This window comes from Suricata suricatta, chromosome 17 (genome assembly GCF_006229205.1).
Source record: "Suricata suricatta isolate VVHF042 chromosome 17, meerkat_22Aug2017_6uvM2_HiC, whole genome shotgun sequence".
NCBI lineage: Eukaryota > Metazoa > Chordata > Mammalia > Carnivora > Herpestidae > Suricata > Suricata suricatta.
This window is the reverse complement of record NC_043716.1, coordinates 43579325-43592693: the sequence shown is the minus strand read 5'-3', so window position 1 is coordinate 43592693 and position 13369 is coordinate 43579325. Positions and strand designations below refer to the sequence as shown.

The 13369-nt window shown below is 41.0% G+C and overlaps 1 protein-coding gene across 1 annotated transcript in view; it reads right to left on the bottom strand.

Annotated features, from left to right (window-relative positions):
• Positions 1-13369, bottom strand: part of TANC2 (tetratricopeptide repeat, ankyrin repeat and coiled-coil containing 2) — a 365001-nt gene that overhangs the window by 52544 nt on the left and 299088 nt on the right. The window contains exons 13-14 of the mRNA XM_029927266.1: positions 11973-12139; positions 8172-8779 (exon numbers count right to left, since the gene is read on the bottom strand). Coding sequence (XP_029783126.1) covers positions 8172-8779; positions 11973-12139 — 775 coding nt within the window. The remainder of the gene's footprint in view (positions 1-8171; positions 8780-11972; positions 12140-13369) is intronic.

Sequence of the window (13369 nt, the reverse complement as noted above, 5' to 3'; positions counted from 1 at the left end):
CCTCCACCCTCACCGTCTATACATAAAAAAAAGACCAAGTGCTTTTTGAGTATCTCCAAAATGTCTCTCTCACATACACCGTGCTCTCTATTCTTACACTGTAGGTCTTGGCATTTCTCACCTACACTATTGCTAGAAACCTTATAACTAATATCCCTATATGTACTCTTTCTTCTTCTTCAACCCATCTTTCATACACCACTTGTCAGGGCTATTTTTCACATCATCAGAATAAATGATCATCCTTTCTTCTTTCTTAAAAAGGTATAGAAACTCCCTGTTATCTCCCTATCTATCTAAATTATGAAGTCTTAAATATGTCATTCAAAGCTTTTTTCCTAGTGACACTTGCAATCATTCTTTCTGACCATGTGTCTTATCTTCTAATCACATCTTCTCACAATTCCCCAAAGACTTTCCTATCTTTACACCTGACTTTGCTCCTGCCATGACCTTTTCTTGCCTGTCTATAGTGCTCTCCCACTCCCATTCCAGTTTCATGGGATCAACTCATCCTTCAAGGCTCAACTTGAGTGCCATCTCTTCTGCAAAGTATTTTCTCTTGGCCTGGGTTCCTAGAGTACTCTGTAGTAAGGCACTATTGTTGGGTATGACTTCCCTTTAGAAGTAGTGGCGTTAGTGTCAGGAACAATCTCATTCACCGAAGTTTCTCTAGTGCCTAGCACAGTCACTGGTGTAGACAGAAGTTCAACAAATGTTTCATGAGATACACGCTAAGCAGATGGGCTCAAGGAAGAGTAGCTTAAGGACTTCCAGATCTGCTTTCTAATTCACTACCCACTGTGGCCTTGAATTTGTAGGCATCTCTGTTGCCACTGTGACTGTGAAATGAGTAGAACCATGACTCAAATATTGAGAAGAGATCGACAATCCTCATCTTTGTCATCTCTCATCTTAAACAGCTGCCCGCACCCACACTTTGGTGGATGTTGCCTTACAGTCTGCTTGTTGCTGTCAATTCTCAGCAAATGACACCCACACAGCTTTGCAAAACTTTTCTTCCATCTTTAGCTTATCAGCCGGTAACTGCTTTGGCATGTTCTTGTCATGGACCCCAAATATAAAATATATCTGTAGTCAGCCTGTCCTGTTTCATATTCAATACAGAAATGAAATGAAAGGGTCTGATGAAAGTAACCCTAAGTAGCGGACTATAAAAGTCAAGTGTGCCCAACATACGCCTTTGCAGAAATGGGTGGAGTGGCGTCACTTCTTTTTAAACATGGAATGTGGATAGAAATTTCCTCCCACTTTGGCCCCAGTTTCCTGCTGCCCTTCTGTTCCATTAATGCATCACTGGCCTGAGGCAAATGGACACCTCCCCTCAACAATGAAGTCGGTAGGCACTTGGCAGGGCTTCCTGAGGCAGAAGAGCTACGCCTCCATTGAATTGTCACAATTTAAAACAATAACAGCAGGCACTTAAGATTTATCACTTATCTCTTCCTCCCCCATGTTGCTCAGCTCTTTGTTTATACCCCTAGCATAGCATTCTGCCTTGATTTATAGCTAGTTATAAATGTCTATTAAAACCACTAACCTGTAAGTCCTGGTGGACAGATCTATCTAACTTGTATTTGTATCCTCTGCAGTGCTTCACACAGAGGCTTGAAAACATTACTTTATAACTGTTCAGTGAATCCTTGCTGAAATGCATGTCTTTGCTCACTCCTGACACATGGTGACAGGGTGAACAAAAGACACTATCTGTTGAATTGTCAGAAGAGTTTCTCAAATATTTTTAGTTGCAAGCTTAAAATTAGTACCGTTTATCATTCCTTTGTTTACTTTATTAGTTATTTAAAAAAATATTTACTGAGCGCTTACTGCGTGCCAGGTATTTATTAAACGTTAAGAAGACCAGGGTGAGCATGATGGACAAGGTTCCTGTCCTCGTGAGCTTGCTCACATTCTAGAGGGGAAAATGGACAACATGAACAAGTGTGCACATATAACAAAATAACAGACTGTGGTAACTGTTAGAAAAGAAGTGTGTAAGCTGCTGTGATAAAGATAACAAGGCGGGACTGACTTACGTAAGGTGACAAGTGGAAGTCTTTCTGAGGAAATGGCATTTTAAGCTGAGATCTGAAGGAGGAGTGAGAGATGCCGCCATGTGACGAGCCAGGGAAAGTCTCCAGATGGAGGGAACTGCTAAGCGCAAAGGCCCAGAGGTGGGACGGAGCTCAGCGAGTTCTAGGAATTAGCAGATGATCACTTATGACCAGAGTATCATAATTAGCGGGAGAATGACTGAGCTCAATTTGAAAAGGTAGGCAGAGGCCACCTTTGTTATACGGGGCTTTGAGGAAGCCACGAAAGGGTTTTCAGGAGGAGGTTACATGGTTGGATTTGTGCTAAAAAAAATTACTTTGGCTGCTGGTGGAGAACGGATTGAAAGGGAGACCCATTAGGAGGCAAAGGCAGTTCAAAAGAGAACCTCGGGTGTGGTCTGTAGAGGTGGAAAATAGTGAGTGAATACTTACAAGTAAAAGGTGAATGGTAGAACCAACGGGGCATGCTGATGGCTGCAGTGACTGCGTGTCTCGCAGCTGTGGGTTCTCATGGTTGAGAGGACTGAAGGCTGTTAGTGTTGATTTTACCAAATGTTGAGACCTGCTTTTGAAAGTCTCTCGAGACTGCTGAATAAGTCGCTGTACTCACAAAACAGAAAACGTGCTGTCCTGTCCCGCTACGCTGCTGAGAGCGCCCTCTGCTGCGCCACTCATCTTGGTCTGACAACCCAGGGAAGCCTGTGGGATTCCCAACTTCTCATCATTCAGCTGTTGTTGCTTTTGAGACTCAGTAACAGGACAAATCAGCCTCTATTTCTCGTGCTACTTCCAGTACCCAAACTTTGCCTTAATCACTTGCTCTGCTTCTCCCCATTGAGGACTTTAAGGTAAGTTGTTTTAACCAGCATAAATATTCAGAAGAGCATACCTGCTTAAAAAAAGTGCGTGTACACACACACACACACACACACACACACACACTTTCCAACATATAAAGCAACATTACTATTTTGGACCAAAATCAAACAATATAGGAGAGTACAAGTCTTTTTTGTTTTCTTTAGGTGACTCTTCTGCATGCCTGCCAACTCATAAAAGAATGCTTTCTCTCCATCTTCTCATAAGCATAACTATTTCTCTGTATATTTAATAACTTAGCAAACTTCACATGAGTTTTTATGACAGTAAGAATGATTACTAGCTTATTCCAACTTTATTTTTGGATTTAGAAAAGGGGAAAAGTGTTATAGTTTCCCATCTTCGAAGGTACAAGAATTTTAAAGATGGGAACAGTTTGCCTATTTGACTACAGATGTTGAGTCCTGTGATTTATGACAAGAGAAAAGAAATTTGTAAAGCTCAAGAACATTCATGCAATTGGCAAACTGGATATATTCCAAGATATACATTAGATTTCATCTAATTTCTCCCTTGCGTTAAATCACAAAACCATGGTCACTAAAGTAATACTTCAGATAGGAGTTTCACATTTATTCTTGATGCCAATAGGGTGTTAGAAACTGGATTAGATAAGGAAAAAATTATTGGCAAATCAGACAAATCTCCAATCATATATCCTTGCAATCTCTCCATGGATACTACACATTCAAATCGTAAGAGAAGAAGAATTCAGAAGACTGAATTCCCCTTAGTGATAGAAAAGAATTAGAAGTGAAGCAGATGTAGACCCAGAACAGAGATTAGAGAGTTAATATTTCCAGGCAGGTAAGATCGTCTCCTGATAGTCAAGTGCTAGTAAAAGATGTTTGGTACACCATCTTTTTCCTTGCTTGAACTCTTTCAAATCCCACGTAAGGGCTGATTTATTTCCAGATCTTTTTTTTTTTTCCTTCCCATGATCCATCATTTTGCTGAATTCTTCTCTAATGCTTAGAGAAAGCACAGAGACCCTTGCCACTTTAAGGGTTTGTTGTGGGAACATGCAACGGCTATCAGTAGTAATCTAGAGTTCGTACTTCAGAGAGGGCAAGGTTGAATGTCTTCTTGCCTGGAGGCTCACGTTTGGATTAAAACAAACAAACAAACAACCTCACCGTAACCGTTCCGTTCGGTGGCTATTTCAGACCCACGTATTCTATAAGAAGCCAGGCTGTGCAGGTCCTCTGCTCAGAGTTAGTTTTCCTTTTTAGGGGGAATGCTTTCTTTTTTTCCTCAGGGATGTGGATTCTTCTCCGATACTCTGCTTTGTGGCACGGATTTTGGAGCATCAGGTTTCTAATGTGTGATTCATGGACTAACATGACCAAAATGATTAGGAAAAATCGTAACAGGCCATGTATTATAAGATACCAACTCTGGTCACAAAGAATTAAGTAAACACTCAACTATCTCCACAAGGAATAGGTAGGATTTGTGTAGCCCTTCCCCTTTTTCACTCGGCATAAAATTTGCTTCTCTTAGTTTGAGGAAGTCAAGTCAACCCAAATTAGGTTCCCAAATCATAATCTCATTAGGTCGTATTAACTCAGTATGCAAAAATGTTCACAAGCCTCATGTGTCTTATTCAAAAAGTTAAAAATACTGAGTCTTCTAGTCTTTATATAAAAATCTTAAGTATATATCCCTATATATATATGTAAACGATGATCTGTGAGCTATTCCTGTGGAAGGGAAGACTAGACACCATGAATAGAGAGATTGTGAAGAAGGGAAACAAAAAAGAAAGGGGTTCATGCGGGGCTAGCGTAAGGCTGTGCGGTAACACTAAGCAGCACAAGGCCAGCAGCACCAACTGTTTACTCTCCCAGCCTTGAATTTCAATATCAAAGTCATTAGTAGGTTAGATAACCAAGATTAAGGATTTCTTTTCTCAAAGCCTTCCTTTAAATGCACAAGTTGCTTCAAATGGGTTTGCTATCTCCCTCTTATTAGCATAATAGCAGAGATTAGTTTATAAGATTAGTGAGTTAATCTGGTATCTCAGTGCCCAGGGGAATAAAATATAAAGTGGATTAATTTCAGAGTATGACAGGATATGACAGTGATGAATATGGGGAAATGAAAAGCAGAATAAGGTGGTCAGGTCTAAGGTTTGTGACGGCTTCAAGAGGCATATTTTCATCTAGAATGCAAGTCCAAAATCTTAGAAGTTCTGATGTGATAAAAGATTTTACACTTTGCTTATAGTTTGATCACACACACACACACACACCCCGTTACCACGCTGAGAAAGGACATCTATAACCCATTTCTCTGTGACAGTTACATGTTTATGCAGCATTAGGTCATTCTCTCTGGGATGTCAGCTCTCTGCCCCGATCCTGGGACAACAGGCTGTCTGATATTTAAAATAAGGAAAACTCCGTCTCGGCTATAGCATGACCTCGGGCTCTGCTACTTCCTCTTTCAAGTACTATCCTCAGACTATGGACTCTCTTCAGCTTAACGGAAGTACCTCTGTGGGTGGCCTATTTCTAATGAAGATCAACTACGTTTTGGCTTCAGAATACAATATTCTCATCTGTGTCTAATTCCCTAATAAGGTTGGCAAGTTGAGAGTGAATGAGTGAGTGCTGAAAGCCAGGGAAAATGGACTAGAAAAGATAGAGATGCTTTGCTACCTCTGAGTTCTCCCTACACTGAGACAGGTATGTCAGCACTGGCTTACGCAGCATGATTTCAGAGGCACTGAGCTGGTCTCTCTGGTCTACTGAAATACATGAGCTGCTCTAGAGAGAAACTGGGCAGAAACAGGAGAGCAGAGGGGGAATGTACAGAAAGTAGAGGCTGAAGACCACAGAGACAAACCCTGCTTCGAAAGAGCCCTGTTAATCAGACTTGCCTGAAATGGAAAGCAATTACGGCCAATTTCTTTGAAAGGCCAGCTTGGGCTTTGCCAATAGCATTAAATTCTTAGTGAATTTCCATCTCACTGACCCAGGGGGCCTCAGGCTCTAAGATCAATACTGTAGTCACAAAGCTGGTGCCAGACAGTGCTGGGTAGAAGGCTGAACTCCAACTGAAATGAGATGTAAGGAAGCTTTTTTGATAACTCCTGGTCCGACTATTTCACTCTTTCTGCCATTAAGTGACATATGATGATCCCTGAGCAGCTCTGAGTGTTATTCCATCACCAGGGAACAGACGGCACAGGATCTAAAGTTAGAAGTGTTTGCTTGTCCCAGTGCATCAGCTTGTTGCCAAAATGCTTCTAATTAATAAATCATGTTGAGAAGGTAATCCTGGAAAGTCACGATATGGCTGCAACAAACCGTATTTTCTCCTTTGGGTGCCCCAAAGGGTTTCACCTGTTGGAAGGATACGGTTGATTCAGTAGAAGCCTGGCTACCCTGGACCTCAGCTTTCAATTTGTTGAGATGTTCCAAGAAGAGAGGGAGCAGATCAGCTAGCAAAGTTTCTCTGGAAACTGATTTCAAAGTCTTAATTAGGCAATTCTAGATGGATCTCTTTTTTTAAAATATGTGGTTGCTAACTCTATGTATTAAGCATCCTAGCAGTATTAGTGGGATTTATAATAAAATACTCTTGGGGAAGCCAGACAATTCACAGAAGAGACTCAGACTCTGGTTTTGTTTTGTTTTTAAATCTTGTGCCCCTGAATGCTAATGGCAGAAGACTACTGCTGCCTATCTAATTAGCCACAGGATTTAGTTAAGGTATATCTGAAGGGTCTATTAGTGCAAAGAGAGGGAAAGAAAAAGAACATTCCTTGAACACTTTCTTTGTACACTGTACTATTCTAGGTACTACATGACCTCACTTAATTCTCAACAACTTTAGGAATTATTATCTCTTTTACATAGATAAGAAAATTGTCTCAGAAACATATAACTCTCTAAAGGTCACAGTTCCTAGAAGAAATAGATTTATATGCAGGTAATGACTAAAAAATCCATGTTCTTTCCACTATAGCTTGTTTTTTTAAAAGGTTCCCTCTCAGGAAAATACCACAAAATATACTGCCTGGCTTACTATCTTCATCAGAATCTGGAACTAATTTCTAACGAATTGGCACGAAGCAGGCCAAGCAGCACGCCCCCTGGCACAGCGGTGTGCAGGAAGGCCGCTGGAGAACGCGCCAGGAGAGAAATAAAACCCCAGCATGGTTAGGGAGGTTCAGTCTCTCCGGTGAGTCATGGTCAGAGGCACAGGCGAATTTGGCCTCTCTTCTTTTTGAGCCAGAATAAGCTCTGCATTTGCCAGCTATGTTGCTGGTGTCTTTTTTGTTTCCAGGAAGTCAGGGATAGAGCTGCTTTTGAAAACACTAACTTTATTAAAAGAAGAATTCTTTTAAAAAGGTTAGCATGGAGGCGTAGAAAGCACTCCCCACCAGGATGCTAGAGATCTAGGTCTCCCCAAGGGAATGGGAAATAGTTTCATACCGAGTCTGGTTTGTTGAGCTGAGAACGATGAAGTCAGGGTCAGGCTCATCAGGAAAGAGGGCTGGGGACCCACGGATGCCGGGCAAGGGGGCGGCGATACACACCACAGATTTGCCGTTCTTTTTCTAGTCCTGCCTCCTTCCCCCACCTATTTACTTGATGACGTCCAGCACTAATTCTGCATCTGAAGGCCTCTGTAGTACAGTGGGGACGCTGGCACCTTACTCCTCTAAAGGCAGAGCAGCTGCACCAGCTGATGATCCCTTCAGGTCTGTTTCAGCTGTGAGGTTTAAGATTCCATTTTCGGGCCCAAATCTGAGCAGGGCTGGGCTTCAGTGGGTTACTCACTGGCTTTAACAGTGGTAGGGGCTTTGAAGGGGCAATCGCACTTTTAAAATGATTCTGCTCTAAGTCAAAGAGATGAACAATATATCAATTCTTTCTTCATATCTGAGGGACACCTAGCAAGTGTGTTAAATGGCTCTATTAATTATAGCCTGGGTTCACTAGCACAGAGAAAATTATTTAGGAATATACAGGAATGTAGGGGAGCATTCTAAATATCTATGTAGACTTTAAGTCTTAAAAGTAACACCGTGAGGAAATAAATGAGTTAACCTCGTGACAGCCTGGTCTGGAGAAGAAACAGATGTGATGTTTCCTCTGTGTGAAATGTCCAGTGAAGAACACTTCTCACTGCTTTCAATACCCATGCTCCATGCAATAAATACAAAATAGGCTCAGAATTGCTTCTTACAGGTCTATGGCTTACCTGGGATCACAGAGAAATTTGGTTTTCTCTCCTTCTTCTCTCCAGATAAGCCATTCTCGAAAAGAAGGATGTACAAACATACGAGTCATGTCTCTGCGCTTGATTAGGAACATGGAGAGGTTCTCCATTCTCTGCTGAAAATCCTCCCATTCTAGGGTGCCTTCAATGCTACCCGCATTGATGGCCTGGAAGATATGTTCATCAGTCAGTGGGTGCAGGGAGGCCACTGCCACATTCAGGAGAGGCATCACCCGGTCAAAGGAAGACTGGGTTGGGAACTTCATATTGCACTGGAGTAAATAAACCTCAGAGAGTGAGACAGGAACTACTTTGTAGCTAGAGCTCTTTAACACTAGATAACCTTTCTCTATGAGGTCAAATGTGAGTTTCAGGTAAAGATAGGACCCCTGACTGAGGGTCTTGAGATGAGAACTGAGTTTGCCAAATGTAGTGTTGTCCATTTTGCCATTAAGTGAAATGTTATTCTGGATCTCTGAGCTGCTGTGTATCCGGTGCAGGATGTAAGCCTGCAGGTCCTGGTCTATGGCTTCATTCTCTTCTAGTCGATCCAAAAAAATCCTATGGAAAGGCAGCAGCTTGGTAATCTCCTAAAACAGATGGAGAGAGAGAGAGAGACAGAAAGACCTTCAGTTTCCCCTAACTCTTGCGATCAACTGTGAGGTCCATAAATTTATTCTAAAGTTCCGAGTGGCTAAAGAGGGAAATATGATCAAGTATTAGTATTCACAGGGTAAAACAAATTAGTTGCACAGAAGTGACATAATTTTTCCTAATATTGATACTTGGGATAATTCTTTACGGGTCTTCATAAAGGGTACTTTAGGAGTGATTTAATGGCCAGTATTCTAAAAACACTCCTAAAATAAAGGGAAAATGGAGTGCCACATAACTCTTTTGTTTTAATTCTGCTCAGTGTAAACCACGGCATAATGTCAAAGTACAAATCAGTGAGAGAAATGTCTAAGGACTCAGAGAACTCCATATACAAATGTGCCTTTCTAAACTTCCTAATAAGATGACTACATACTAATGGAGGCTTTCTAGAGGTGTCTTAGCTCAAAGGAATACTTCTAATAAGCTTGGTACCTTGGTGATCTGCTTAGAAATTATACTGGGCAAAGGTCGTAGGGCTTTGTGGTAACTTATGCTCTGGGTTCCATCTTTTCTTATCTGCGTATAGACTTTGGTCCTGTAAGCATCCACTTTCTTCTCCTGCATCAATTCCTTCTTCTCTACTGGATCATACAGACAAATGACACCTCAATTCCTCCCTCTGGCTACTGTCCTATATCTCTGTTCCCATTTTTAGCAAAACCTGATAGGAGAGTTTTCTCTACTTCCTATCTCTCCTTCCTCCTTCCCATTCTGTCCTCCATTTGCTGTGATCAGACTTCAACCACATCACTTCACTCAATGGTTCTTGTCAAAAGGTATATGTAATCTTCACCTTGCCAGACCCAATGGCCATGTTTCAGGACTCGTCTTGCTCAGCCTCTCAATAGTGTTTCACAGAGGTGGTCACGCCTTTTGAGTCACTTTCTGCGGCTTGCTTTCACTCAATGGTTCTTGTCAAAAGGTATATGTAATCTTCACCTTGCCAGACCCAATGGCCATGTTTCAGGACTCGTCTTGCTCAGCCTCTCAATAGTGTTTCACAGAGGTGGTCACGCCTCTTGAGTCACTTTCTGCGGCTTGCTTCCAAAGCACGTCCCCCTCATTTTCCTCGTAGCACACTGGCCACTCCGACCACCCTTTTCTGGCTCCTCTTTCATTTCTCAGTGTACCTAGGGGTTGGGTCTCCACTCCTTTCTCTTATTTAGCCACTCACCCTCACTCCCTATAGTAGCTTCTTCGGTCCCAAGGTTCTAAATATCTTCTTCTTGTGGTAGAACTCCCCTGTCTACTCAATATGTACACTTGGATGTTGTGTAGACAAACTTAGTGCAACTGAATCAGAACTAGTGCATTTTCCCCCCACCACAAAACCTTCCCATGTCAGTAAACGATCCTACCACCAAATCATAGGAGGTCTCTGTGATCTTCCTTTTCCTCATACCGGCATTACCCAATGGCTTACTGAAAACTCGCAGTTCATTTTTGGATCTTCTCTCTTGCTCACCCCCACGTTTAGCTCATCATTAAGTCCTTTTGATTCCAATTCATAGTCAATATATGACCCCTTCACAGGGTCGCCACCATTGCCACTCTCCTCTAAGCCACCATCACCTTTGACCTATACATCTGCTCTTGTTCTTGATCCCCTACATTTTATTATCTATGTAGCCAGCAATGAAAGAAATCTTTTAAAAAGATAAATTAGATCTCATCATTTTGCCAGACTCCTTGGAGAGGGCTTTCCCACTGCCCTATCTAAAATAACTAACACGCTTGTTTTTCCTCTTACCCTATTTTATTTGCCTTCATAACACCAACTACCTAAAATTTTAATATGTTTAATTTTTTACGTAGTTTTTGTTTGTATTCTTCACTGGAATATAAGCTAAAAGGGTAGGGACACTGTCTGCATTGTTCACTGTTGTATCTTCAGCTCCTAGAAAATGCCTGACACATTTAAAGTAAGATATACGTGTGGAAATAATAAATGATCCCATATGAGGGTTCTTCCTTTGTAAGACCTATTAATTATTTCACTGTCAGAGTCAAATGAAAATAAGAAAATTCCTGTAGTGAATAAAGTATCTGGGAAGTTATTATACGTCTTGATTTATGAGGACACTGAAATTTTGACTTTGTGGATTAATATGTATAGCACTTTTCCTGGTCTTCGGTATAGCTGAAAGGTTAAAGTCATCTGCTCATCAGGTCATACTTAGAATTGGTTAAGTAAAACTAATTGGGAAGTATGTAGGAATACTCCTAGTTCCTGGCAGAGGGGAAATGGAGGGAGCCAAGACTGTTTTCTGTAAACTAGTAATTGTTACAAGTGGTTTGTATCAAAGTAGTGGGATAGGTGTATAATATGTGAGATTTTGATGTTCATCAAAAGGGGCAAAGGTTAGGCCAAAAAAAAAAAAAAGGTTGAGAAACTCTGTTCTAAACTAAGTATGAATACATAAAGAGTGGTGGATACTAATTCAGCCACAAAGAGAATGGCAGAGAAGGTGGAGTCATTTCTCCTCAGCCTGCATGTCTTTATAGGCTCAGATCCATATTCCTAGTCCTTCTTCCAGGCCATTAAGTGATCAATGAGTGAGGAGGCAAGGTAAAAAAGGTTAAAGAAAAAAATCTATGTTCCAGTGGTAGTAATTTTAATCTAACCTTAAGTCTGCTAATATTTCTTAGAGGAAGGCATACACCTTCATGCTACAGAAAAGCTCTTCAAGTAGAAGCAGAGGGAGGAAGAGAAAATCTGACTCTAGATGGCAGATTGAACTGGGTTTTGCATGGCATCACAAGATTAAAAAAAAGTAAAACGAAGTCAAACAGTAAGTTAGAGTGAAGGATTCTATTTGCATTGCTGTCCTCAGGACAAAGTAGAAAATGTTATTATGTTATTTTGAGGGGCACTTTATCAAAACTTATCTAGAGCAATGGCGATAGGAATCTGAGCAAGAGAGAATATACAGAGAACGCTCTCTCTAGATCATCGTGTCTCTTACTCTCAAAACAGACTCTTAGGGAACTATTCCCCTTAGAGATCTCGGACATGACAGAGGTTTAGAAAGACTCATCAGTAAGGCAACAAGGATCTAGAACATTTTCTGTTTAAGCACTCTCCAAGAGAAATAATTCATGGTCCCAAAGCAAACAAACACATACCTGTAAACTGGTCCTAACTGTGACAATTAGTTTGAGCCAAGAAGGAAATTTTCCAATCATTTTACTCAGAAATGACACAATTGTATCCCCATAATCCGGTTTGTGAAATTCTGCTTCATTTAATCCATCAATTAAGATGACGAAATCTTCATCTGGGATTTTTCTCTCTGAGACAGAAAGAAACAGATTACTTAATAATTACCAAGTGGATAAATGAGTTCTTTTTGGGTCTTTGATCACATGTCTGTTTGGGACAAAAAGATTAGAAAAGATGTCTCCTGCATTTACTAAATGCTTAGGGTACATAATTTACTATAAAGACAAAGAATAATTCATTTAGTGAATTCATTTTGTTTTTGCCAGTGGTAAAAGTGTTTGTTCCATATATACTATATGAAGTGTAGGTATCCTCATCATCATCATTTCCCTCATGTTATCAGTTGTGAAGCAGACTGAACTACATTTGCGAAAATCTGAATATGGAAACTCATTGCCCCCCAACTTGAAAAAGTTGAAAAGAATTCACCCCCACCCCCCCAACTGCCATCTGATGGCATTAAAGAGAATAGAATCGCATGTTCCTTTGGGAATTTCCAAAAGAAAAGAAAGAAGAGAAAGAAAAAAAGAAAGAAAGAAAAAAAGGAAGGAAGGAAGAAAGAAAGAAAGAGAGAGAGAGAGAAAGAGAGAAAGAGAGAGAGAAAGAGAGAAAGAAGAGGAAGGAAGGAAGGAAGGAAGGAAGGAAGGAAGGAAGGAAGGAAGGAAGGAAGGAATATGGTTTAATAGAAGTCCAAAGCAGTGTATACAACTTCATGTGAATGTGTAGCGGGAAGGAAGGGCAGTAGAACAGAGAAAAGCAATCTCAGCCAATATACAGATCTTAACTGGGCAGCTTGGATCCCAAGATTGTATAGAACTAGCAGCTTCCTAGACAATATCTAAGGCAGATTCAATGAGACCAGACCCTTGTGTGATCTTCCTAGGAAGGAGGAGTCACATGGGAAAGACAAATGTCTGTCACTTTTGTGTTCAGTTCCCTCTTTGACTCTTGACTCTGCTAAACTGACAAAATCTTTATCTTTAGGGCTAGGCTGTAGAAAAAGGCTTGGTGAGTTTTTAGGCTTTCACTCTCATTAAATGCTTAGTGATTCTTGAAAACCCCCAGGTTGGGGTGCCTGGGTGGCTCAGTTGGTTACGTGCCAATTCTTGAATGCTTGTGAGTTCAAGTCCTGCCTTGGGTTCTGTGCTGCTGGTGCGGAGGCTGGTTGGGATTTTCTCTCTCTCCCTCTCTCTGTCTCTTTCCACCTTGTGCATAATCTTTCTCAAAATTAATAAACTAAAAAGAAAACCCCAGAAATCTCAGGTTGGATGTACACGTTAGGAGTAATAAGCAAATGAGT